This window comes from Salvelinus namaycush, chromosome 37 (genome assembly GCF_016432855.1).
Source record: "Salvelinus namaycush isolate Seneca chromosome 37, SaNama_1.0, whole genome shotgun sequence".
Taxonomy (NCBI): Eukaryota; Metazoa; Chordata; class Actinopteri; order Salmoniformes; family Salmonidae; genus Salvelinus; species Salvelinus namaycush.
This window is the reverse complement of record NC_052343.1, coordinates 26,973,147-26,998,510: the sequence shown is the minus strand read 5'-3', so window position 1 is coordinate 26,998,510 and position 25,364 is coordinate 26,973,147. Positions and strand designations below refer to the sequence as shown.

The 25,364-nt window shown below is 43.9% G+C and overlaps 4 protein-coding genes across 8 annotated transcripts; 2 read left to right on the top strand and 2 right to left on the bottom strand.

The window, feature by feature from the left end:
- Positions 1-1,654: 1,654 nt before the first annotated feature.
- On the bottom strand, positions 1,655-3,129 carry LOC120030814 (NADH dehydrogenase [ubiquinone] 1 alpha subcomplex subunit 3-like). Its single transcript, XM_038976267.1, has 4 exons — positions 3,074-3,129; positions 2,220-2,294; positions 1,944-2,021; positions 1,655-1,855 (listed from the first exon to the last, which is right to left on the bottom strand). Exons 1-4 carry the CDS (start codon positions 3,078-3,080, stop codon positions 1,764-1,766), a joined length of 252 nt encoding a protein of 83 aa, XP_038832195.1. The 5' UTR covers positions 3,081-3,129; the 3' UTR covers positions 1,655-1,763.
- Positions 3,130-3,146: 17 nt separating this feature from the next.
- Positions 3,147-5,944, top strand: LOC120030813 (TCF3 fusion partner homolog). The gene is made up of 7 exons (XM_038976266.1): positions 3,147-3,233; positions 3,724-3,825; positions 3,894-4,040; positions 4,434-4,504; positions 4,635-4,704; positions 4,964-5,116; positions 5,393-5,944. Exons 1-7 carry the CDS (start codon positions 3,225-3,227, stop codon positions 5,465-5,467), a joined length of 627 nt encoding a protein of 208 aa, XP_038832194.1. The 5' UTR covers positions 3,147-3,224; the 3' UTR covers positions 5,468-5,944.
- Positions 5,945-6,094: 150 nt separating this feature from the next.
- LOC120030812 (CCR4-NOT transcription complex subunit 3-like) lies at positions 6,095-17,624 on the top strand. Of its 5 annotated transcripts, none has more exons than XM_038976261.1 (19): positions 6,095-6,244; positions 6,793-6,847; positions 7,021-7,088; positions 7,188-7,262; positions 7,397-7,486; positions 11,144-11,272; positions 11,427-11,522; positions 12,061-12,352; positions 12,619-12,752; positions 12,876-12,932; positions 13,053-13,938; positions 14,046-14,151; positions 14,237-14,378; positions 14,907-15,020; positions 15,676-15,775; positions 15,954-16,152; positions 16,249-16,381; positions 16,482-16,607; positions 16,743-17,624. In XM_038976261.1, the coding sequence occupies exons 2-19, from the start codon at positions 6,823-6,825 to the stop codon at positions 16,839-16,841; spliced, it is 2,871 nt and encodes a 956-aa protein (XP_038832189.1). In that variant the 5' UTR covers positions 6,095-6,244; positions 6,793-6,822; the 3' UTR covers positions 16,842-17,624. The 5 variants fall into 5 exon arrangements, with proteins under 5 accessions (XP_038832189.1, XP_038832191.1, XP_038832188.1 ...); XM_038976263.1 differs by having other exon boundaries at positions 12,055-12,274; XM_038976260.1 differs by having other exon boundaries at positions 12,055-12,352.
- Positions 17,625-19,487: 1,863 nt separating this feature from the next.
- Positions 19,488-23,768, bottom strand: LOC120031266 (U4/U6 small nuclear ribonucleoprotein Prp31-like). Its single transcript, XM_038976943.1, has 13 exons — positions 23,669-23,768; positions 22,903-23,106; positions 22,554-22,614; positions 22,222-22,305; positions 22,025-22,122; positions 21,806-21,912; positions 21,295-21,464; positions 21,052-21,209; positions 20,872-20,961; positions 20,663-20,790; positions 20,483-20,555; positions 20,067-20,366; positions 19,488-19,893 (listed from the first exon to the last, which is right to left on the bottom strand). Exons 2-13 carry the CDS (start codon positions 23,104-23,106, stop codon positions 19,777-19,779), a joined length of 1,590 nt encoding a protein of 529 aa, XP_038832871.1. The 5' UTR covers positions 23,669-23,768; the 3' UTR covers positions 19,488-19,776.
- Positions 23,769-25,364: the final 1,596 nt, after the last annotated feature.

Genomic DNA, 25,364 nt, shown 5'->3' with positions numbered 1-25,364 from the left:
TACATACCAATACGTACGCTACGGTCACAAGACGCAGGCCTCCTAATTGTCCCTAGAATTTCTAAGCAAACAGCGGGAGGCAGGGCTTTCTCCTATAGATCTCCATTTTTATGGAACAGTCTGCCTACCCATGTGAGAGACGCAGACTCGGTCTCAACCTTTAAGTCTTTACTGAAGACTTATCTCTTCAGTAGGTCATATGATTGAGTGTAGTCTGGCCCAGGAGTGTGAAGGTGAACGGAAAGGCTCTGGAGCAACGAACCGCCCTTGCTGTCTCTGCCTGGCCGGTTCCCCTCTCTCCACTGGGATTCTCTGCCTCTAACCCTATTACAGGGGCTGAGTCACTGGCTTACTGGTGCTCTTTCATGCCGTCCCTAGGTGCGTCACTTGAGTGGGTTGAGTTACTGACGTGATCTTCCTGTCTGGGTTGGCGCCCCCCCTTGGTTTGTGCTGTGGTGGAGATCTTTGTTGGCTATACTCGGCCTTGTCTCAGGATTGTAAGTTGGTGGTTGAAGATATCCCTCTAGTGGTGCGGGGGCTGTGCTTTGGCAAAGTGGGTGGGGTTATATCCTTCCTGTTTGGCCCTGTCCGGGGGTATCTTCGGATGGGGCCACAGTGTCTCCTGACCGCTCCTGTCTCAGCCTCCAGTATTTATGCTGCAGTAGTTTGTGTCGGGGGGCTAGGGTCAGTTGGTTATACCTGGAGTACTTCTCCTGTCTTATCCAGTGTCCTGTGTGAATTTAAGTATGCTCTCTCTAATTCTCTCGTTCTCTCTTTCTTTCTCTCTCTCTGAGAACCTGAGCCCTAGGACCATACGTCAGGACTACCGGGCATGATGACTCCTTGCTGTCCCCAGTCCGCCTGGCCTTGCTGCTATTCCAGTTTCAACTGTTCTGCCTGCGGTTACGGAACCCCTACCTGTCCCAGACCTGCTGTTTTCAACTCTTAATGATCGGCTATGAAAAGCCAACTGAGATTTATTCCTGATTATTATTTGACCATGCTTGTCATTTATGAACATTTTGAAAATCTTGGCTCTCTCTAATTTTCTCCTTCTCTCTTTCTTTCTCTCGGAGGACCTGAGCCCTAGGACCATACGTCGGGACTACCGGGCGTGGTGACTCCTTGCTGTCCCCAGTCCGCCTGGCCTTGCTGCTATTCCAGTTTCAACTGTTCTGCCTGCGGTTATGGAACCGCCACCTGTCCCAGACCTGTTGTTTTTCAACTCTTAATGATCGGCTATGAAAAGCCAACTGAAAATTATTCATGATTATTATTTGACCATGCTTGTCACTTATGAACATTTTTGAACATCTTGGCATAGTTCTGTTATAATCTCCACCCGGCACAGCCAGAAGAGGACTGGCCACCCCTCATAGCCTGGTTCCTCTCTAGGTTTCTTCCTAGGTTTTGGCCTTTCTAGGGAGTTTTTCCTAGCCACCGTGCTTCTACACCTGCATTACTAGCTGTTTGGGGTTTTAGGCTGGGTTTCTGTACAGCACTTCGAGATATTAGCTGATGTACGAAGGGCTATATAAAATAAACTTGATTGAAACTTGATGTAGTGTTTCACAATACACATGCTACAATAGTCATAAAAATGGCTAAATCATATTGACAACAGATAACATCCCAACAGAATCCAAGAGCAAAGTTGGTGGTATTAAATAGATAATCTTTATTGAGGGCCATCTACTGAGAAGCAGACACAGAGAGACAGGAACAATGGGCTGTGGTCTGTACAGGAAAGGGAATGTGGAGGGTTACAGGCTTTTAATCCAGTCCAGGTTTGGTCCTTTAGGGTCACAAGGGTGGCTGGGGACATCGTCCATCTTGCCATTGTTTCGCACAGGGACTGGGGAGAGAGGAAAACGGTTTTGTTTATGCCACCAACTGTCTAGGGCCAGACTTAATGATTTGCTCATAATGGTTTAATGGCTTACCTGGGTAGTTGTATGGCACAGCTGCATTCATCATGCCTGAGTACTTCGTTAAGGGACTCACTAATGGAACAGTAACGGCTGGGAAGAAATACATGAAATATCAATGATATGTTACACCAAGTGAACACACAACTCAATTCAGGGAGGGCTGAAGGGCATTATTTTATGTGTATCATGTAATGTCAGAATCCATTAGGTGTAACTACAGTTGAATTTAGCATATTGTAAGATATGACCATTACAACCTGTGATGGATACTTTGAGAGATGTACTGACCGAGAAGTCCAATTGCGCAGGCGGCCAATACCACTGGCTCCTTATTCCACGCATTCTTCAGGAAGGCTCCAAATCCTGGCAGGAGAAGCAAACAGACATTTAAGTTACAGTGGCACAAATGCACACTGTGTTATGCATGATCTATGATCCAGTGATTGATGAATGTATTAAGGATATAGCTAGATACAAATAGCTAGCTGGGCTTATATGACTTGAAACTACATGTCATATACCCATTAGTTTGAGTCTATACAGTATTGTAAACATGACAGCATTGGGCAGATAAATACTGAAGATGAAGCTAGAAGATCAACCCTATCCAACTGCTCTGTTTACACCAGGGTAAGCAGGACACAACGTTTTGGATCGTTCAGATAGAAATACGTTATGTACAACAAACATGCCTCTCTGACATGTAGAATAAGAATCCCATCAGCTCTAATTAATGGGATTTCTATCTGCAAAGTTCGACAACTGAACGTGGCCCAGGTTTACACTCAGCTCAGTCAGAAGAGAGCAGTGGACTGTGGAATGCAAGCGATTCAGATTGGAGATATTTAATGATCAAACTACTACATTTTGATTTGAGCTTTGACCTAAAAAGGTTAGGTAAAGAATGAAGTGGAGACGCGACATGCAGCTAAAACAAATCGGCTGACACTATGTTAGTCCAAGGTCACATTATTCGATAGGCATGGTAAATTAAAATATGCATACAAAATTAGAGTTGAATACAATATTTACTTACAATTAATCATACACTAGCATTATCAGAACACCAGTGTTTGCTTGACAGAGGAATCAAGCATAAAACGAGAGAGCTAGCTAGCTTGCTAATAGCAAAGTTCACCCACCTGCCATGTTGCTCTTTGTAGTTTTGCCGGGCTGGGAAACATGGGAGCTGTAGTCTACATAATGTCGTATAATTATTGCGCCAGTTGCAACAACACAAAAAGGTTGTTTGACAGCGTGAAATTTGCGGTGATGCATTGAGCGCTGCAGTCAATGGATCGGGTAAACATGTGTTTAAAGTGTCAGTCAGACCATCCAGATACAGTAGTTAGTCGTAAATCTTCAAAAATGCTGCGCATGTTAGATGCTTTTCAGTAACGTCGTTAGCAAGTTAGGCTAACATTAGCTAGTCGAATGTGTTGTCATCTCGGTTTAATCGTTTTCAAGAAAAGCTCACGTTAACGAGTTGTGATTTCGTTAACCAAATCAAACTTAAGTAACCTAAATGTAGTTTTATTTGGGGTTGAGGAAGGTGTAGTTTTTTAGCTAACGCTGTCTGCAATAAAATAGTTATTATGGTAACTAGCTATAACATGCCTAAAGATTAGCCCCACATAGGACGAGGCGTCCTTTAGTGTAGAATATGCTGTCAGGTTGAGTCAAGGAATTAACCCTACCTGTTTGTCAAATGAAGTGTAGATTCGTGACACCGTCTAGGACGTGATTTATGAGGGGGTGAACGATCTTATTCCTCCTTCCACCCCTCCCTCAGATGATGGAGGATTTCTCCGGCCTGGCCCTGCCGCCTCTCTTTGGGGGCCACATCCTGGAAGCAGAGCTGGAGCCAGGTGGTGTGGAACTGGGCCCAGGGGAGGTAAGTAAGAGTTCTGAGTCTGACTATTATGATTCCAGTGGCTCGTTTTTGACCGTTTTTATCATTAGGTAGAGCTTGGCCCTGGGGTCAGCGAGTTGCTAGAGGGCAGAGGTCAAGGATCAGGAGCAAGGCCAGAGCAGCAGCAGGAGGAGAGGAGAGAATTGGAGAAGAGGAAGTACCTGGCTTTGATCAAGAGGTGTAAGGAGATCGAACAGGTGAGTGACTGTGGGGAATCATTTGTGTGTGTGATTGTACGACCCTGCCAAGTGTGGATTTTTATTGCGACTTTACTATCGTATCTTCAGGTAGTGCTCTATTTAAGAACCAAGTTATATGGATGAGCATCTGTGAACATATAGTTTGATGTTGGTAATGACAGTGCAAACATGTAGCATAAAGAAATGCATGGTAATGAATCCTTCCTAGGGTTGCAAAATTTTTAATACATATTCTGGTTTTCCAGAAATCCTGGTTGGAGGTTTCTGGTTTTCCTGCTTATTCCCTCCTGATTCCGGGAATCCTCCAACCAGGATTTTGGGCAAACCAGGGCATTTATTGACCGTTCCAGGAATTTTGCAACCCTAATCCTTTCACCATTTTCTCTGCAGGTGAATGAGAAGATCCTTGGTCGCCTTCACCAGGTACAAAGACTAACACGTCGCATGAAGAAAGAGAGAAGGTAAAAAAGGACTGAAGCTCTTTCTGTCCTTTCATTGGTCCATGTCTTTTTTAGTCTATGGTCTATTGGCCTCTCCATTGTAAATACAGGCTAGCTCAACTACAACAGCAACTGAACTTTCCTACTGTAGGTTCCTAATGAAGACCCTCGACGCCCATGGAGATGACTATAGAAATGCACAGCTCACCATATCGCTTGAGGTGAGAATGAGATATTCAAAAAGTTAAAAAGTGTTTCTTTAATAATAAACCAGCAGAGTTCCATGATATACAGTTATAGTATATTGAAATGTAACAACGATTCGTTATTCAATCTTTCACCATTAACTTTGATGGTGATGCAGAAGATGTCAACTGGGAAGGTTTTCTGTTGGAATGAAACTGGAGAACTCTTCTGAAACTGAGTTTTCCCCCAACATACTATGTCTTTATACTCAAAGCAACACTGTTGTTGTTTCAGGAAGAGTCTGGTGCCCATTTAGACATCGGCCCTGGAGCAGAAGATGATAGGCTAAATGACCTTCCTAGCCACTCCCCCTCTGTCCCTTTCCAATCCACAGTGGGATCCAAGAAGAAGAGGCATCGAGTTCCAAAACAGGAGAAAGACCCACAGGTGTGTGAGACGCACTCATAAACCTTGAGTGTGAAATTAACGTGCACACCCAAACTAAATGAATGAACAAAGACTGTAATGGTGAAATGTTTGTGCGACTATGTGCAGAGGAAGGTGACGGCTTCTCCTTTACACTGACAGTGCATTGCGTATTCTATTCTGTGCATATGGAACAGATTGCACTGCAGCGTTCTCCAATCTGGCAGACGACAGATCTGTCAGTCTGTTTCCCTACAATGGTTCTGTTGTTAACACCATCTTCACTCCTCTCCACAGACTGAAGCAGACATCTCCATGTTGGCAGAGACGCAGTTCAGTGACTTTCCCAGCCCAACCGCATTGTCTCACTGACCAGGGGAATGGCCGGCTGCTAGTGGGAGGAGAAATGAGGCAGCATTCTGTTGCTTGGACTCCCACTTCCCCAGACGTGATGTCACTGAAACGCATACAGCCAGGGCTCTTTGGGATGTTCTGAAAGTTGTATTGAGCTTGAGTCCTGAAACGATGGAATAGGATGAAGCTACACCTGATCTAAGGTTCTACTATGCAGATGCTGTCTACAGAACCTTGCAGATAGAAATGAAAAACATAGTGGATAAGATTATCATTTATGCACAACTATGGTCTATGGAAATGGCTGAAGGTCTTGACCATGGTAATCCACCTATTCTGCTCGAGTAGAGAATGCATGGTCCGGTCCTTGCGGAAGTTACATTGACAGTACATGTATTGATGTGAATTTTTTTATCAGGATACTCTGAACATGTTTTATGATTGTTTGTCGACCTGATGCTTACTAAATGTTCCGTATAAAATGTTTATTCAGAACTTCAGGATTCAGTTTTTTATGTATTTTACCATTGACCCATCAATAATCTGATAAACCAATCACAGGAAAGTATACCTGCGGAAGTTGTCCAACGACGGTGGATAATTTGGTCCTATCATAGCTTGGAGGTAGGGTTTAGGGCGGAATCCACATTTTGTGGGTGGGATTTAGCTACCGTCCATCTTTAGTGTACTGTACAGCCAGATTGACGAAAAGAAAACAAAATTTGGAAGTAAAGAAGACTGGGGAAATAGTTTTAGTTCTAATTGAAAGAGACAAACGAAAAGCCCAAACCCTAGGTAAATGTCTAAAACAAATGTGAATTTAGCTGGTTGACACAGTTTCCCTAATTTTCATAAATTACCAGCTAGCTAGCATTGTGATTGCAGTAGCTAGCTACATTTGCTAGCATTATAACAATTACCAACATAACGTCAAATGTGCCCAAAATATAATCGCAATATATACACTTCATGCATAATAATGCATCGAATAGCAATTGCATTGGAATGAGTTGTCGGAATCTGCCAAACAGCATGTGAATTGGCTACGTTAGCTAGCTGGCTAATGTTGCTGACATTTCCAGCGAGACATCTATTGAACTGTTTTACGATTGATGAAAATAGTGATGTACGCTAAAATTATAAGCATGTTAATTCTTTGCTAAACCGAGGTACATTTCGCTGCAAGTGTTTGTATTGTCTGTAGCTACTTGATGCTAGGAAGCTAGCTAGGGACTTGGATGCAGTGCAATCAATGTTCATTGTGTCTGTTTGCATTATGTTTTTAGCTAACGTTAATATGTTTTAGCTAACGTTAATATGTTATCTTCTTCTATCAATCAAAGACGGTATGAGGACATTGTCGTAGTGAAGCCATGGCTGATAAGAGAAAACTCCAAGGTAACTGTAGCATAGAGCGATGATGGACGTAGACTGGACACTGACCTCTCACACTCTATCGATTATCAGTTATTTAAATTATTTGATTAATCTTTGAGATTCAATGTAATATGTTAGTCCAGTAAAATAGATTTGCATATTTTCATAATGACCTCTTTCTTTCCTCTCCCCAGGTGAAATTGACAGATGTTTGAAAAAGGTCGCTGAAGGCGTAGAACAGTTTGAAGACATTTGGCAGAAGGTGAGGACTCCTTAACACTATGCATTGCATATTCACTGTGCATGAAACAATGATTTGTCTCCTATCAAACAAACTGATCTTTGTCACTTTGTTTCACAGCTTCACAATGCAGCCAATGCCAACCAAAAGGAAAAATATGAGGCAGACCTTAAAAAAGAGATTAAAAAGCTACAGGTAAGACTAATTGCTTACTAATAGTAAGCAATATATGAAGCTGTCTTAATATCCCATGTTGTCTGCTCACACTGATAAAGCTATGGGTCTTTACTTAAGTTCTAATTGTTGTTTTCTTGTCATCTCTCCTGCAGCGATTGAGGGATCAGATAAAAACATGGGTGGCATCAAATGAGATCAAAGACAAAAGGCAGCTAGTGGAGAATCGCAAGGTCATAGAGACGGTAATACTCTCCAAAATAGCTTCTTTGTTTAACATTGATAGGAGAAAAGAGCGGATAGGTCTCCACCATATTGTGTTTACCTTTCAACTAGGGCCAGGACGATACCAGTATTGCGATACTCGTTAGTACCGTGGCAAGGAATCGAAACACGAAACAGATGTAAAAAAAAATATTTATCATTATGTTGTCCAGAGGGACATTTATTTATTTTCCAAGCTATAGCACACAATGTTTTACATACAGCAGGGTTTTAAAGGACCATAGCCATAAGACTGCTAAATGGTTCTATGGGCTATCTGCATTAACCCTATCTTAAATCCCAATTCTATTTGGCACATGCTTTGTAAACAATCGGTGTAGACTAACAGTACAGAGAGAAAGTATAGAAAAATAATAACATGAGGAATGAATACACAATAGGTAACAATAAATTGCCTATATACATGGGGTACCAGTACTGAATATGTGTAGGGGTACGAGCTAATTGAGGTAGATGTGTACAACCATATACACTGAACAAAAATATGAACTCAACATGTAAAGTGTTGGTCCCATGTGTCATGAGCTGAAATAAAAGATCCCAGAAATGTTCCATACGCACATAAAGCTTATTTCTTTCAAATTTTGAGCACAAATTTGTTTATATCCCTGTTAGTGAGCTTTTCTCCTTTGCCAAGATAATCCATCCACCTGACAGGTGTGGCATATCAAGAAACAAATTAAGCAGCATGATGATTACACACTTGCACCTTGTGCTGGGTTCAATAAAAGGCAACACAATGCCACAGATGTCAAGTTTTGTGGGAGCGTGCAATTGGCATGCTGACTGCAGGAATGTCCACCAGTGCTGTTGCCAGAGAATTTAGTGTTAATTTCTCTACCATAAACTGCCTCCAAAGTTGTTTTAGAGAATTTGGGTGGGTGTTGAGGAGTATTTCTGTCACTAATGAAGCCCTTTTATGGGGGAAAACTTATTTTGATTGGCTGGTCCTGGCTCCCCAGTGGGTGGGCCTGACTGTCAAATAGGTGGGCCTGGCTGCCAAATGGGTGTGCCAATGCCCACCCATCCACGGCTGCACCACTGCCCAGTCATGTGAAATCCGTAGATTAGGCCGATACCCTCCCAGGTCCACCCATGTCTGCACCACTGCCCAGTCATGTGAAATCCATAGATTAGGGCCTAATGAATTTATTTATTATTATTATTTATTTCCTTATATGAACTGTAGCTCAGTAAAATATTTGAAATTGTTGAATAACTAGGCAACAGGATATATAATAAACAGTAACAGCAGCGTATGTGTTGAGTCAAAAGATTTAGTGCAAAATGGATCAATGCAGATAGTCCGGGTAGCTATTGGTTAACTATTATTATCTTGCACTGACTATGCACACTCACAAGACTATATATACTCACTATACACTGAGTGTACAAAACATTAGGAACACCTTCCTAATATTGAGTTGTACCCCCTTTTGCCCTCAGAACAGCCTAAATTTGTCAGGCATGGACTCTACAAGGTGTCAAGGGTTTCACAGGGATGCTGGCCAATGTTGACTCCAATGCTTCCCACAGTTGTCAAGTTGGCTGGATGTCCTTCGGGTGGGGGACCGTTCTTGATACACACAGGAAACCTTTTAGCGTGAAAAACACAGCAGCGTTGCAGTTCTTGACACACTCAAACCGGTGCGTCTGGCACTTACTACCATACCCTGTTCAAAGGCACTTAAAGCTTTTGTCTTGCCCGTTGTCCCTCTGAATGGCACACATACACAATCCGTCTCAAGGCTTAAAAGTCTGTCTCCTTCCCTTCATCGACACTGATTTCAAGGGGATTTAACAGGTGACATCAATAAGGGATCATAGCATTCACCTGGTCTGTCATGAAAAGAGCAGGTGTTCCTAATGTTTTGTACACTCAGTGTATATACACATATACTGACACTCACACAGCCCACACACATTCACATACACTACATACGCACGCATACCAACACAACACACTTTCACACTCATCATTTTCTGCTGCTACTCTGTTTCTTATTCTTACTATTATCTATTCTGATGCCTAGTCACGTTGCCTTTTCTGTACACATCTATCTCAAATACCTTGTGCTGTACCCCTGCACATTGATCTGGTACTGGTACTCCCTGTATATACACTATATATACAAAAGTATGTGGAACCCATTCAAATGAATGGATTCAGCTATTTCAGCCACACCAGCTGCTGACAGGTGTATAAAATCGAGCACACAGCCATGCAATCTCCATAGACAAACATTGTCAGTAGAATGGCCTTACTGAAGAGCTCAGTGACATTCCAACAAGTCAGTTCGTCACATTTCTGACCTGCTAGAGCTGCCCCGGACAACTGTAAGTGCTGTTATTGTGAAGTGGAAACGTCTAGGAGCAACAACGGCTCAGCCGTGAAGTGGTAGGCCACACAAGCTCACAGAACGGGACCGCCAAATGCTAAAGTGCGTAGCTCATAAAAATCATCTGTCATTGGTTGCAACACTCACTATCGAGTGCCAAACTTCCTCTGGAAGCAACATCAGCACAAGAACTGTTCGTCTGGAGCTTCTTGAAATGGTTTTCCATGGCCGAGCAGCCACACACAAGCCTAAGATCACTATGTGCAATGCTAAGCGTCGGCTGGAGTGGTGTAAAGCTTGCCGTCATTGGACTCTGGAGCAGTGGAAACACGTTCTCTGGAGTGATGAATCACGTTTCACCATTTGGCAGTCTGACAGACTAATCTGGGTTTGGCGGATGGCAGGAGAATGCTACCTGCCCCAATGCATAGTGCCAACTGTAAAGTTTGATGGTGGAGGAATATTGGTTTGAGGCTGTTTTTATGGTTTGGGCTAGGCCCCTTAGTTCCAGTAAATTGAAATCTTAACGCTACAGCATACATTCTAGACGATTCTGTGCTTCCAACATTGTGGCAACAGTTTGGGGAAGGCCCTTTCCTGTTTCAGCAAGATAATGCCACAGTGCACAAAGTAACGTCCGTACAGAAATGGTTTGTCGAGATCGGTGTGGAAGAACTTGACTGGCCTGCACAGCCCTAACCTCATCCCCATCAACCACCTTTGGGATGAATTGGAACGCCGACTGCGATCCAGGCCTAATCGCCCAACGTCAGTGCCAGACTTCGCTAATGCTCTTGTGGCTGAATGGAAGCAAGTCCCCGCAGCAATGTTCCAACACTAGTGGAAAGCCTTCCCAGAAGAGTAGAGGCTGTTATAGCAGCAAAGGGGGGACCAACTCTATATTAATGGCCATGGTTTTGGAATGAGATGTTCAATGAGTAGGTGTCCACATACTTTTGGTCATGTACTGTAGCTTCATTCTTGTGTATTTTATTCCTCCTGTGTTACTATTTTTATTATTATTTTTCAACTTTGCATCATTGAGAAGGGCTCGTAAGCAAGCATTTTACGAAAAGTCTACACCTGTTGTATTCAGCGCATGTGACAAATAAAATTTTATTTGACCAAAGAGTTTGGTATGCTTAGTTTTTTAAATTTTTGCCATGGAAAAATTGTGCGATATTGGTATCATCACAGCCCTACTTTCAACTCATCTCAGTGCTCATGGAGAGGGTATGCGATCCTGTCTGACATAACATCTGACATTCTCTCCTTTAGCAAATGGAGCGGTTTAAGGTGGTAGAGCGGGAGACAAAGACGAAGGCCTACTCTAAAGAAGGCCTGGGGCTCGCCCTGAAAGTGGACCCAGCTCAGAGGGAAAAAGAAGAGACGGGAAACTGGCTAACGGTAACAGCCTTTGAGCCGTTGGTATTTTGACTCATGCATAGTGGTAGTGTCTCCTGAACGATGGGTCGGGGTGGATGGTTCACACTGGCTCTGCCTTATTTTCATGGTGGTGATCTGTTCTTCTTTTCCCCCACTCTATCTTTTTCTCCCCCAGAATACGATAGACACTCTAAATATGCAGGTGGACCAGTTTGAGAGTGAGGTGGAATCCCTCTTCATTCAAACCAGGAAGAAGAAAGGAGAGAAAGAGGTCAGTCTCCTTCCATCTCATTCCCTATACATTAACTATTGCTGTGTATGTAGTCTAATTAAGCAATCAGGCTCGGGGTGTGGTATATGGCCAATATACCATGGCTAAGGGCTGTTCTTAGCCATGACGCAACACGGAGTGCCTGGATACAGCCCTTAGCCGTGGTATACTGGCCATATACCACAAACCCCCGAGGTGCCTTATTGCTATTATAAACTGGTAACCAACTTAATTAGAACAGTAAAAATACATGTTTTGTCATACCCATGGTATACGGTCTGATATACCACAGCTGTCAGCCCATCAGTATTCAGGGCTCAAACCACCCAGTTTATAATAATGAATCAGATATTGGGTTGGATGATGTTGCTCCTAGACTCTGATCTAAGGTCAGTCTTGCAGTCCCCCTAAAAGGATTTGGGGAAGGCAAGTTGATCTGACATCTGTGCCTAAGAAAGACTTCTACCTGCATTACAAAAGTCACCCGAACAGTTTATAACCACGTGTGCCTGTTTTTCTGGCTGTCTCGTAGAAGCAGGATCGCATTGAGGAGCTAAAGAGGTTTATAGAAAGGCATAGGTACCACATTCGCATGCTGGAGACCATCCTGCGCATGCTAGACAACGACTCGGTGCAGGTGGACTCCATCCAGAAGATCAAGGACGACGTGGAGTACTACATGGAGTCGTCACAGGACCCAGACTTTGAGGAGAACGAGTTCATTTACGACGACCTGGATCTGGAGGACATCCGTGAGTCGCCCATGGACAGCCAGGAGCTCGATGACGAGTCCTGGGATGATCATGATGATGATGCTCATGCTATCAGCTGTGGGTCTGGATGAATGGTCCCTCATGAACGTCTGTTGGGTCTGGGTGGATGGATGTTCTTTAATCAACATCTGTTAGCTGGGTTGACTGTCGGTTTAGAAGAGCTTGATCTGTGGTGTTTCTGTGGCTCTGGATGTTGATGATTGTTAAAAAATATTTATATATTAGATTTCCCCTGAAAATCTTATCATTGAAATAAACCAGTAGCCTTTTCTCCCTGATTTATGCCCTTCACTCTTTCTATCCCTCTTTCTCTCCCTCTCTAGCTGCAGCGCTGGTGGCCACCTCTCCGACGGGCATGGGGAACATAGAGGATGAGATGTTCCTCCACTCGAGCAGCACTCCCACCTCCACCACCTCCTCTTCCCCCATCCCTCCATCCCCGGCCACCTGCACTGCTGTAAGCACATCTGCCTTCACTGATTGGTCGTTTGTATAGAAACTACAATCACTTACTTGATCAGTGTCATAAAGTACATTGATACTTACACATGCACTGTTTGTGCCTGCATGTGTTCTGCAGGAGAACTCTGAGGACGATAAGAAGAGAGGGCGGTCGACAGACAGTGACGTTAGTCAGGTGAGACCGAGCTTCTACAATATCTGTTTATAGCTCAATAGAGAAGTGGATTTCTTCAGAAATGTAGTTTCTCTGTTTCCCTGTTCTGTTTGTACTAAACTGATGCTCTGTCATTTTCAGTCTCCTGCGAAGAACGGCACTTCCTCCTTGTTGTCCTTTTCCTCGTCCGCCAATTCCGGGTCCTCTTCTTCCTCCTCTCTTGTATCCATGGCCGCCGTTGTCGGAGGCAACCCTGGGGTTCCCACAAGCAACAGTCTAATAGGAAGCTTCAGCAGCGCCGTGCAACAACATCAGCCTCAACCTCCACAGCAACCAGTCCTGCAGCCACTGCTACAACCACAACAACCCCAAACAAAACCTTGCACCCCCAGCCCACCCAGCCACCCCCTCCTCTCCACCGCCCCCTCTCTCCCCACACCCACTACACCCATCTCAGCCTCCCCAAACTCCCTGCCCCAGGTCTCGTCTGGTCATATCCTCAACTCCAGCCTAGGCCTTGGGTTGGGCCTGGGTAAAGTTGGCATGACGGGGACAAGCAGTGCCAACTCAATGTCTGGTCTGGGCCTGACTGGGATGTCTGCCTCTCTGAACACCATGGCAGGCCTGCTCTCTGGGTCCAACCATGCCCCTTACGCCCAGGCAGCTGCATTGGGAGGCCTGGGTCTGAGTACCACCACCCAGTCCAGTGTCTCAGTGGAGAGCTCCTCCATCCCCACCTCTTGCTCCAGTGGAGTGACCACCAACGGGGCTGGGACAGGCCTGGGCCTGCTGGGTTCCAGCCCAGCACACGGCTCCCTGACTGGGGGGATCCTGGGCCTGGTGCCTGGGCAGAGTGTGATCCTTGGGCCCCCTCTGATCCCTCTCAGCCCGGTCGGTGCTGCCCCTGGGGGGGCAGTGGGGATGATGGGAGGAAACGGAGGAAGCATGGGGCCAATCGGAGGAGTAGTTGGGTCGAACGCAGCCCCTGCCAGACCGCCCAGTGGACTGAAGCAGAACGGAAGCACAAGTATGTTCACTGTGGCTGTCTGGGTTTGTCGGTTTCTTTATGCACCTTTTCTGGATTTGGGATTGACCATTAGTAGTAATGTTTCTGCCGTCTTTCCCATGGCCCAGGTTACAGTGCTGTGGTGGCAGAGAGCACAGCAGAGTCCGCCTTCAGCACACCCAGCCAATCACAGAGCAGCCAGCCTTCCTCGCTGACCTCCTCAGCCAGTCAGTCGTAAGTGATGTCAAATTCATCCAAGACCACAATCTGTTCATTTTTTAGATGATAAAAATGTCCTTATGTCTTCTCTCTCCCTCAGTATGGACAACGGTCCCAGCCTCATCAGCTCCATCACCTTGCCCCCCAGCTCTCCGTCCCCCTCGTTTTCGGACAGTATCCCTGGTGGTGGGAGTCTCCTCAACGGACCCCACTCCTACACACAGGCCTCTGAGGGCCTCAAGGTGAGGGGAGACAGAGGGGAAGGACAGACAGACAGGGGTGTGAGGCTAAGAGATGAGCACTTTGTCCTGATGTTCTTAAATGGCCTCCTCTCCTACCACTGTTTCCCTTCGACTCTGAGAGGTTTTATACAGTTCAACAGATGGATGGAGACAGTTGGCCATTTAACAGTATGAGAACACAGTGTTTAGTGAACACTAGAACCTCCATGGCAGCCATTTTGACCCAATTGGGGTTGTCTATAATACGAATACAACTTGGAAACAAACAAACTCACAAAAATACTGATAGTTTGGAAATTAACACAATTTTCAAAACTTTCTCAGCATAAGAAAAATAAATTCACAAAATGTGCTGTAGATCACACAACTCCCACACCATTCACACCAAATTGTCAGCTATTCAGGAGATTTCCAATGATGAAGCATCTCCTAAATGACCTTGTTTCTGTTATTTCTTAGTTAATTAACATGTATAATAGCATTGTAATAAGGTTAGAATAACCTGTAGAGACTGCCCTCTGTCCCCAGCTTCCTACAGACCTCCGTCAGATACTGATGGAGACCAGAATGTCAGCGCAGGCCCCAGAGCCACCAGGGGCCATGGCTACAGCCACTAACACACGAAAGAGAAAGCAGTGTCAGGTAGAGACCCACACACACACGGAAATATACACATTCATACTCAACTTACACACACTCTCACTCCTAAACACATCCACAAAGCCACTAACACAGGAAACAGAAAGATGACACAGATTTAAATACATACAATCTCTAACTCTGACACAGACACTCTTACACACCAAAAATATAGAAGAGGTTTGAGGTAGTCAGATATCAGTGCTGGAAGAAAAAAAATCTGTGTCACAGGGAAATGGACATTACCAAGTGGCTGGATTAGTTCCTCCACCACACACCAAGAACATACAAGATATATGTTTGAAGAGCCTGTATTTGTAAAGATTGTGTATAGTGTTGAATTAGTAAGGACTCCATGGGATCTTGAATTGGCAGGTTTATTTGGTCATTGTTGGTGCAGTCACTGTGGCTGGCCGTGGGGGTTCTAGCTGCAGGTAGGAGTGTGTTGCTTCACACCATACAGGGAATGGATGGTGGACTGGTACCAAGCTTCTACTAGTATCTCATGGTGGAAGAACTGTTGAATGGTGTATTGGTTTTCATAAATTCACAGTTTTTATATTTGCCCCTTGCTCTTCCAAACTCTCCCTCACCCCACTCTCTCTCTCTGTTCCATCCATCTCTCCTTTTCCCTCCCTCCCTCCTCTCTCTCTCTCAGGCCCCGGAGCCTCTGAGTTCTCTGAAGGCGATGGCTGAGAGAGCAGCATTAGGATCAGGTCTGGATGGAGAGATCCCCAACCTGCACCTCACAGACAGAGGTCAGAATCAACTCAATTAACAAGTTCCAAATCCCATCTTTAAGGCATTACACAAATAAAAATTCATGCAATTTGACAAAGCACATGCCAGTTGCAGGTGACATCATTTCTAATTGTCTGTCTGTGTTGATATCCCCACCAGCTGTAACTCAACCAATCCCCTCCTGTCTCTCCTCAGACATCTTCTCTGGTTCGTTGGCTGCCCCCGGCACGCCCGCGGCCCCCCAGCCCTCCCTGTCGGAGGTGAGCATCCCCCCTTCCCTGGGGGTGTGTCCCCTGGGTCCCACTCCGCTCTCCAAGGACCAGGTGTACCAGCAGACCATGCAGGAGTCTGCTTGGACACACATGCCGCACCCCTCAGACTCCGAGAGGATCAGGTAACAGAACGCCGTCCGCCGGACTACTGGGGTGTAGACACTGGGCTTTCTCTGAGGAGATATTAACATGCACGTCTGTGCTACTCTCTCCTGTAGGCAATACCTGATGAGGAACCCATGCCCCACCCTGCCATTCCATCATCAGATGCCCCCCCACCACTCAGACTCTATAGAGTTCTACCAGAGACTGTCCACAGAGACTCTCTTCTTCATCTTCTACTACCTGGAGGTAACACACACACCATCCCCCATCTGTCCGCTCTTGCTTTGCCACTGTGGGGTCCAATTGCTCACTCTCCTTTCTGTGTTTCTCGTTTACTCTCTCTCAGGGCACTAAAGCTCAGTACCTGTCAGCCAAGGCTCTGAAGAAGCAGTCGTGGAGGTTCCACACCAAGTACATGATGTGGTTCCAGAGGCACGAAGAACCCAAGACTATCACTGATGAGTTTGAACAGGTACAGTAGAACCTTGGTACCTCCTGTGCTGTTAGTGTTGGAGGCACCATGGGTCTGTATAGAACAATGAGCCAATGATGAGCCAACATAAAGAGTAATAAAGAGTGGGTGATTAATACTGTCCTCCTCCCTCAGGGCACTTACATCTACTTTGACTATGAGAAGTGGGGTCAGAGGAAGAAGGAGGGGTTCACCTTTGAGTACAGGTACCTGGAAGACCGAGACCTGCAGTGACAGAGGGGCGGAGAAAGAGGGAGGAGAAACGTGCTGCTGTTGACATTCCGAGACTGAACTAACTCCATGCTGTGGATAGAGATTGTGATGTGTAGTAGAACCCTGCTCCTAAAATGGAGGATGTTGTCTGTATAGGCTGCGTCTAATGGCACCCTACTCCCCACATAGTGTACTACTCCGGCCCAAAGCCCTAGTAGTGCACTACAGTACGTGGGGAATAGAACCCCCTACCTATAACTGGCCCTGGTCAGAAGTAGTGTACTAGGGGGGAGTAGGGAGTCGTTACAGATCTGTGCCTGTCTGAGCACTCAGTTTGTGGCATTACATTAGGAAGCTCCATGCATGTTGTTTTTGTTTTTCTTTCTGTTTCAACAACAACAAACTGTACTGCCCCCAACTGGAGTATAGAAGCCTTGGACTAAACAACAAGCAAACATACATTGGATTTGGTTACATGTGAAAAAAGCCCATCTTGCTTGAATTGACTGTAATTAGTGGTTTAGAATGGAGACATACAGTTGTCTAGCTAGCAGACAGAGCTCCTTTTAAGATGTTATGATGCCTGTTGATTAAGGTCACTATTAGGGATAGTGAGTGATTATCAATAGTTTTATTGATGTTGTCTTGGTCGATAAAACGCTGATTGAGAATGACCACATGGCCTCTTCCTTTTGATGGGGATAGAGGCATTATTGGACATTGGATTAAATTGCTATGCAATTGAACTGGTCTCTGCCTCCCTCTCTCTTTACAAATAAAATCTTTTAAAGTTTAACTGTGAAAGGAAACGCATCGTCATTGGGGCATTATGTTTGTGAGATTAGCTAATAAAGGATTTGTACCTGAAAGAAGTAGGGTTGTGTTGACATGAACTCTGCCTGATAATGTTCCTGGTTTCTATACCATGAAGCACCAGCCACTACTGCCCTTCAAAGTATAACTACTAGTGGAAGGATGAGAACAGTAGAAATAGGATAATTCCCTTTGAGTCAGTGTATTTACTCAAAAGGGTGTCAACAGTTCTCAGCCTTGCATGTAGTAATCTGTTCAACTCAATTTTATCCTGTGTTATTTTAAATCGCTTCCAAAAGACCCTTATTGAAACAAAACCTCCTGATTCCGCTATTCGAGGCTCTGTTCAATCCGTATCTCAAAAGTTCAGCGCTAGAGTCTAATAAAAATGTTCTGCATTCACGATAAAATGCTGCACATGTCGCATCAATCGGAATTACTTTTACGTCTTTATTGCAACACTTCAACGGTAGATTGAATAGAGCTTCATTCACTGATTGCAACACCATTCAATTTACAAATTGTTTACTGAAATACTGTTTTCATAGAATATGAAGCATGCATCAACCATTCAACCTAGAATGTTCTGAAAAAGCTGTTGGTGAATTTAACTTGGTGGTTAGATAGTTTAATCATACACAATTGATTCATCCATCATGAGCGGTCTCCAGTGATTTAGTTCATTTAGAGGTTGTCCCTGAGAACATACACATTTCAGTTCTTTCCTGGAAGAGAAGAGATTTTTGGAAAAGGAATCGAGAGAAGTTGAGTTTTGCCTTTTATAAATTATATTTTTGGGCTTTTGAGAAAGGGAAGGCTGAAATGTGAATTTCTCAAGAAAATAAACTATTTACAGACTGTTTTATCAAATGAAGTTGTCACGTTTCTGCATGAAAGATGTCATGTGGAGGTAAAAACAGGATTGTAAAATTTCAATAAAACACTTTTCTGAAATTGTGACTATAAATGTCATGTGTAACAATTATTTTGTATTAGAAGATCCATAAACCTATTTCATAAATAGCAAATTCCTAAAAACACTATTCTATGTTGCTCAAAGCAACAGGGTAGGCCGTCATTGTAAATAAGAATTTGTTCTTAATTGACTTGCCTAGTTAAAGGCTACATTATTTATTTTTTTAACAAAGCAATCCAATGCTAGTGCATTCAGACCCCTCCCCTTCGCCACATTTTGTTACATTACAGCCTTATTCCAAAATGGATTAAATACTAATTCTCATCACAACACACAATATCTCATGACAAAGCAAAAACAGTTTTTTGAAATATATATTAGTACCAGTCAAAAGTTGACACACCTCTTTCAAGGGTTTCTTTATTTTTACTATTTTCAACATTGTATAATAAGTGAACACATCAAAACTATGAAATAACAGAATCATGTAACCAAAAAAAGCATTAAACAATCAAAACATATTTTATATTCTTCAAAGTAGCCAAGAGTGTGCAAAGTTGTCAAGGCAAAGGGTGGCTACTTTGAAGAATATCAAATCTAAAATATACTTTGATTTGTTAAACACTTTTTTTGGTTACTACATGATTCCATGTGTTAATTAATAGTTTTGATGTCTTCACTATTATTCTACAATGTAGAAAATAAAAACCCTTGAATGATTAGGTGTCCAAACTTGACTGGTACGCTGTGTGTGCGTACACAGACACACATTTGCAAACATTTCTAAAAACCCATTTCTGCTTTGTCATTATGGGGTAGAATGTAGATTGTTTCCCCCCTCAATTTAATCAATTTTAGAATAAGTAACGTAACAAAATGTGGAAAAAGTCAAGGAGTCTAAATACTTTCCAAAAGCACTTTTCAGTAATGAGACCAGGAAGTATTAGTTTCATTTTATTAAAATGGAACAAAATGGAGTCAAAATGTAAGAAAAAAAGCACAACATGCTCTAAAACAAATATACAATCTAAATAATATATTTTTCTTCACTGTCATGGTCAATCTTCTCCCCATGGTTATGCAATGACGCCTGATCAATCAGTCAGTGTGAATGCATTTCACTCCATCTGCATTCATTTTGCAATACAAGTTGGTATGTCTGTATATCAGTCTCTCCTGTGTGTAAGTATATGTGTGGATGTGTATGATAAATTGGATGTGTACTCCTCACTTTCCCTCTCCCTCCTTCTTGACCTTGAGGAACTCTGCCATGTTGGAGAAGTATTTCTGGTTGGCCTCAGCCACCTTCTTCTCTGCTGCATGCGGGTTCACGATCTCCAGTCCCTGAGGAACACAGAGTTCAGTTCAAGTACAATTCCACCACAAACAGAAACGAGGAGTCCACCCCTGCTGGTAAATGCTAACGTTACTGGTGACGAAGTGCTTTGTTTGTTGAAATTATAAAATCAAATACGTGTAGCTTTTTTCCATGTGAAAAGAAAACCAATTAGGCCTACCTGTAGTGGAGTGAAGGCTACGCTGGAACTTGTTCCTGAGGAGTTGTCTCTGACCGAGGACCTCCCGCCGACTGTGGACCTCCCGCCGACTGTGGACCTGCTGCCGACTGTGGACCTGCCGCCGACTGTGGACCTGCCGCCGTACGTCATGTTCTGCTTCTGCAGCTTCCTCTGTAGGGACTTGGATATCCTGGCCTTGGTGGCCTCGTTGACCTGAGCCTGTCTGACGCGTCCGCTGCCTGACTTCCCCAGCTGGCCCAGACTGAAACCCAGGTCCTCCTGGTACGCATCATCCTCAATCTGAGAGAAACAGAGACAGAGGGTGGTTGGTTAAAAAGACCAATACATATTTATTGTAATTACACATAGTAAAATAAAGTAACAGCTGTCCTGAAAGACAGATTAGCTGTTCTGACCTCTGCAAAGGTCATCCTGTTGGCGTGTTTCCTGATCTCTGTCAGACCTAGACGCTCCTTCATCTTACGATACCTGGACAAGGACAGACAAAAGATGAGACCATCAATACTGTTTAACATTGCACTTTGAAAAACATTACAACTCTGGACCAGTTATCTACACATCCCTACAGTAAATACCTCCGCCCTCCTCTCTTCTTCCTCTGTCCGTCCAACGGTGCTGGCAGGGGTTTGACAGTCTTCACCGGTGGAGGCTCCTGCCATTTATCAAACTTCTTCTCGATCTCCTCTTTCAGGTCATAGCCCACCTGCACAGAGAGAATAAGACCAGAGTTAATATGTAACAGACGTTTATATAGCCCTTCTTTCTTCCCTCTTCCAGTCCTCACCTTGCCGTCTGCACTCTCGTGGAAGCTGTCCACTCGGGATGCCAGAGTGCACTTAGCTGAAACCAGACGTGCTGCCTTTCTCCTCAGGTCCTACAACACAGGGATAGCTCTTGTTAGCTTAGGTAAAGCCACAGTCAAACAAAGCTCTTGGGAACACAGCGCCAAGTGTGGTGCACTGACCGGGGGTAGAGTCTGGACCACATCACAGTGGTAGATGTAGCCGGTGTGTGGGAGCACAGCGGTGCTGCTGAACCCTGACAGGGTCCTCTTCTGGGTTCCCAGTAGCATCAGGTTACAGGCTGGCATCTTAGACAGGTTGGTCAGGCCCCCAGCAATACCTACCACCACAGGGAGGAAGACGACCTTATGATTGTGAGAATCCTGTAAATTATATAAAAAAACAAAATCCTTATAATCACTGACCCATAATCTTGGCTGCAGTCGAGGCGCCAACGATGACTGACAGATTAGGAGCGATGAACGACATCCTGGACTCCACATATTCATAGATCCTGTGTTTTGATTGGTTCAGCTCTAGCGCCATGTCACAGGCCTCCTCCAACCTCTTCAGCTCATCCTCACCCAGCATCGTCCTGGAAACAAGTCATGTTGATAATACAACATCATTGAGACGGAAAGGTGGTCTGCAACTAAATGGATGTTACAGTTCCCTTTTGTGTAGATAATGTAAAGTCTATTGATCATATTTCTATCTGAACATTCTGTAAATGTCTGCTCCACCAAATAAGTTCACGGTCCCATTGGTGGACCTCTCCAACTGAATCAACCCAGGTGTCCCACGTGTCCCTGCTCTTACCCCTGTGTGGCGGAGGCTGTGACGTGTCCCTGCTCTTACCCCTGTGTGGCGGAGGCTGTGACGTGTCCCTGCTCTTACCCCTGTGTGGCGGAGGCTGTGACGTGTCCCTGCTCTTACCCCTGTGTGGTGGAGGCCGTGACGCTGACCACCATGATGGTGGCGTTGGTCAGGATCTGCTGCAAATTCTCGTTGTTCTTACACTTGTCCAGGTTGTTCCCCAGCTCCTACACACACGGTGTTCAGCCCAACAGCAGGGACATGAATAGTAGACAAGAGTTTAAAACAATGTAGACACATTTTGATGTGGAAGAGAATTCTCCTCTAACATCAGCTCACCTTGACAGTGCGGACGTAGTCCAGAGAGTTGGGCACCAGGGACTCCAGCTCAGGGAACCTCTTAGAATACTTGTCACGTACAAACTTGTGAATGATGTCTGACAAAGACAAACAAAGACACCGTTAGACATAACGCAATGCAAGCAAATTACAGCAGCATATTGACACACAATCACTTATGGACATAGTGGACTCACTCAGCTCGTTCTCAATTTCTACTGTGAGGTTATTGGCAGCAACGATCAGCTTGTATTCTGGGTCTGCCTCCACCGGCCCGGAGACTGAAGAGAAAGGGAAGAGAGTCAGTAAAACCACAAGATGGAGGATCAGAAACCATTGAAGTAGAATCAGTATCCATTGTATTCAGAGTAGAACATAAACCACAGAACAAGACATCCAAACATAGAACTGCTGTGTCTTCAATAGGGCGCCAGGTAGCCTAGCGGTTAGAGCATTGGCAAAGTAACTGACCCAGTAAAACAACCCTATCCGGTGTATGTGACAACAAAAACAAACAGTCAACAATCACCTTCAGAGTTCTTGCGCTGCTTCTCGACATAGATTGCAATTTTGTCCATGATCTCTGAGAACTGTAAACAAACAAATTGTGGGTTTTCAAAACAAACTTTGGAAATAGCTTATATGTTCTAGAACAGGGTTTCCCAGTGCTGGGCCTCCCCTGGGTGCAAGTTCTGGTTTTTACCCTAGCACTACACGGCTGATTAAATAATCAAAGCTTGCTGAGTTGGTTATTTGAATCAGCCATGTAGTGCTAGGGCAAAACTAAAACATGCACCCACGGGGGGCTCCAGGACCCAGTTTGGGAAACCCTGTTCTAGTATATTGACTGCACGCAGCTCCACACACACTGCCCTGACCTGTTTGCTGTTGCGTAGTTTAGCGATGGACGAGACACTCTCAGCTCCGCTGTAGTCCACCTCCATCTCCTCTGGTATGTCCTCCAAACCTCCCTCTGCCTGTCCCTCCCCATCACTCTCCCCCTCTTCCCCCGGGTACAGCCCATCCTCCCCCTCATCCCCTGCCTCCTCCAGATCAGCCAGGAGCTCATCAGCCAGAGACATCTGCAGGAAAGGAACGACAATGTGGGACAAGGCTATGTGACATGGGGATGGATATGAAGTCAATTCCTAGCTAGCCCACAGCTGAGCGCGTGTGCACACACACGAGTGTAAATGACCTAGAGTAAAAATGTGTGCAAAGGCTAAATGTGAGAATCTAGAATCTTTACCATAAAAACAATAGGTTATGGTTATTTGATTAATTTATAGCTAGCTAACGTTAGCTGTGGGGCAGCGGTCTAAGGCACTGCATCTCAGTGCTAGAGGCGTCACTACAGACCCTGGTTCGATTCCAGGCTGTATCACAACCGGCCGTGATTGGGAGTCCCATAAGGTGGCGCACAATTGGCTCAGCGTCGTCCGGGTTAGGCCGTCATTGTAAATAATAATTTGTTCTTAACTGACTTGCCTAGTTAAATAAAGGTTGAATCAAAAACATTTTTAAAGCTGGTCTCGCTGGATAACCGTGGCTATAACAGCAGTTAGCTAGCTAAGTCTAGCTAGTTAAATAACAGGGAATGGCAAGTTAGCTGAAATTATACGGCACAAACTTATGAGAACTTACCTTCGGAGTTCGAAACTCCTACCGTCAAAAGAAACCCTACAAATCCAACAACTTTCGAAATGCGTTCGACGTTAAAAATGTTTGCTTGCGCTATCAACGTCGCCTCTATAGCGAGTCGCAGACGAAAGGCATCACCATAAATAATCCAATGGGTGGTCAGAGGTTTGTAAAATTGAGCCTTGAGCAAGGCTTTATGGGAATTGCTGTTTTTATCCGTAGTATAGGCCAGTATCAGACCTGGATAAATGTGAATGGTCTTTATCACACTCATATTTCCAGTCTTAATACTTTATATATTTAATGACTAGTCATTCCGTGTTTTACTTTGGGTAGTGTATTTTGGAGATGAGTTATTCACCCTATCCTTGACCGTCCTTTGTCCCAATTTCATAATAAGCATCAGGCCCCCAAAACCAGAGATGGGGGATGGGAAATAAGATTAGCTATTGATATGCAACATCCCTTGAGCCATCCATTGTTAGCCACATAATACAGTAGTTTGATCCTTCATTGCAGAAAAAATGCAATAAAGCATCTAGAGAAGACCTACTGTTTGAACACCAGTCCAGTCTCCTTTGACAGCAAAAGGAATACTCTGACTTAAGAATATAAGACAGTACAATTTATTTTCATCAAACAGTTCAATAAATGTTTCACAGTTTGTATGTTGTTTTTATTTCCCCTGGTTTTATACAGTATCCCATGAAACCCATTCTTTAAACAATACAGGTTTTAAACGGATGTTGAAACAGACTAAACAAAGGGACTAGTTGGAGCTTGACTGCATGATGGGTTGCTATTAGTAGAAAATTAATGTAAATCAACAAATACATTAACTTTTGGAGATATTTACCGATGAGAAGCTTCCATTTTATCATGCTAAGATACATCAATTGTCCTCAAACAAAGTAAAATTATGACAAGACAACTATACATTGAATCATATTAGAAAATAATGAAACATGTTATATATATATATTAGAGCAGGGTTTTCCAAACTCAGTCCTGGGGCCCCCCTTGGGTGCACGTTTTGACCTTCTCCCTAGCACTACACAGCTGATTAAAATAATCAAAGCTTGATGATGAGTTGGTTATTTGAATCAATTGTGTAGTGCTAGGGCAAAAACCAAAACATGCACGCAGAGGGTGGCCCCAGGACCGAGTTTGGGAAACCCTGCAAGTTGAGGACATAAGTTAAGCACAGGATGGCAGTTATAAAGACATGAAATTATACAAAATATTTTTTGGGGTTGGGGAAAATATCTTGCTTTATTTGTTATGAAGAATAATTAAATCGAGAAGCTATTACTTAGATGCATTTTGTCCCAAACAATTCTGAGAGATAAATGAATTGCACCAAAATAAATAAACAATATTTACAAAGCATGGAAATCATTTAAAAATAAATAATGAATAAATTAAATAAATAATAGCTAGAGATAGTCTTTTAGAATAAAAGTATATAGAAACTTAGCTTGTTTTCATCTTTTCGTGCAGTCTAAGAATACATCTAAATTAAACGGCTTTGAAATTATATTGTATACACTTGTATCACTATCTTTGTACAAATGTTGAATGAGTACTCTCAAATACAGGAGTTAAGATTGTTTTCTGGCCCCAACTGCTGCCTACAAGTATGACTGACTGCAATGAAAATCGTTTTTACAAAGTTAAGATTTCAATCCAAGCTTACACA

What these genes read in the sequence shown, in the direction of transcription:
- LOC120030814 (XM_038976267.1), bottom strand. An exon ending in CTGCGCAATTGGACTTCTCG is followed by an intron (nt 2,022 to 2,219) that starts GTCAGTACATCT and finishes ATTTCTTCCCAG; the next exon opens with CCGTTACTGTTCCATTAGTG. An exon ending in TGTGCCATACAACTACCCAG is followed by an intron (nt 1,856 to 1,943) that starts GTAAGCCATTAA and finishes CTCTCTCCCCAG; the next exon opens with TCCCTGTGCGAAACAATGGC.
- LOC120030813 (XM_038976266.1), top strand. An exon ending in TGGAACTGGGCCCAGGGGAG is followed by an intron (nt 3,826 to 3,893) that starts GTAAGTAAGAGT and finishes TTTTATCATTAG; the next exon opens with GTAGAGCTTGGCCCTGGGGT. An exon ending in GGTGTAAGGAGATCGAACAG is followed by an intron (nt 4,041 to 4,433) that starts GTGAGTGACTGT and finishes TTTTCTCTGCAG; the next exon opens with GTGAATGAGAAGATCCTTGG.
- LOC120030812 (XM_038976260.1), top strand. Translation starts at nt 6,823, where the DNA reads ATGGCTGATAAGAGAAAACTCCAAG. An exon ending in ATCGCAAGGTCATAGAGACG is followed by an intron (nt 7,487 to 11,143) that starts GTAATACTCTCC and finishes TCTCTCCTTTAG; the next exon opens with CAAATGGAGCGGTTTAAGGT. An exon ending in CCCCGGCCACCTGCACTGCT is followed by an intron (nt 12,753 to 12,875) that starts GTAAGCACATCT and finishes TGTGTTCTGCAG; the next exon opens with GAGAACTCTGAGGACGATAA.
- LOC120031266 (XM_038976943.1), bottom strand. Translation starts at nt 23,106, where the DNA reads ATGTCTCTGGCTGATGAGCTCCTGGCTGATCTGGAGGAGGCAGGGGAT. An exon ending in ACTACGTCCGCACTGTCAAG is followed by an intron (nt 21,913 to 22,024) that starts GTGAGCTGATGT and finishes CCGTGTGTGTAG; the next exon opens with GAGCTGGGGAACAACCTGGA. An exon ending in TAGCCTTCACTCCACTACAG is followed by an intron (nt 19,894 to 20,066) that starts GTAGGCCTAATT and finishes TGTGTTCCTCAG; the next exon opens with GGACTGGAGATCGTGAACCC.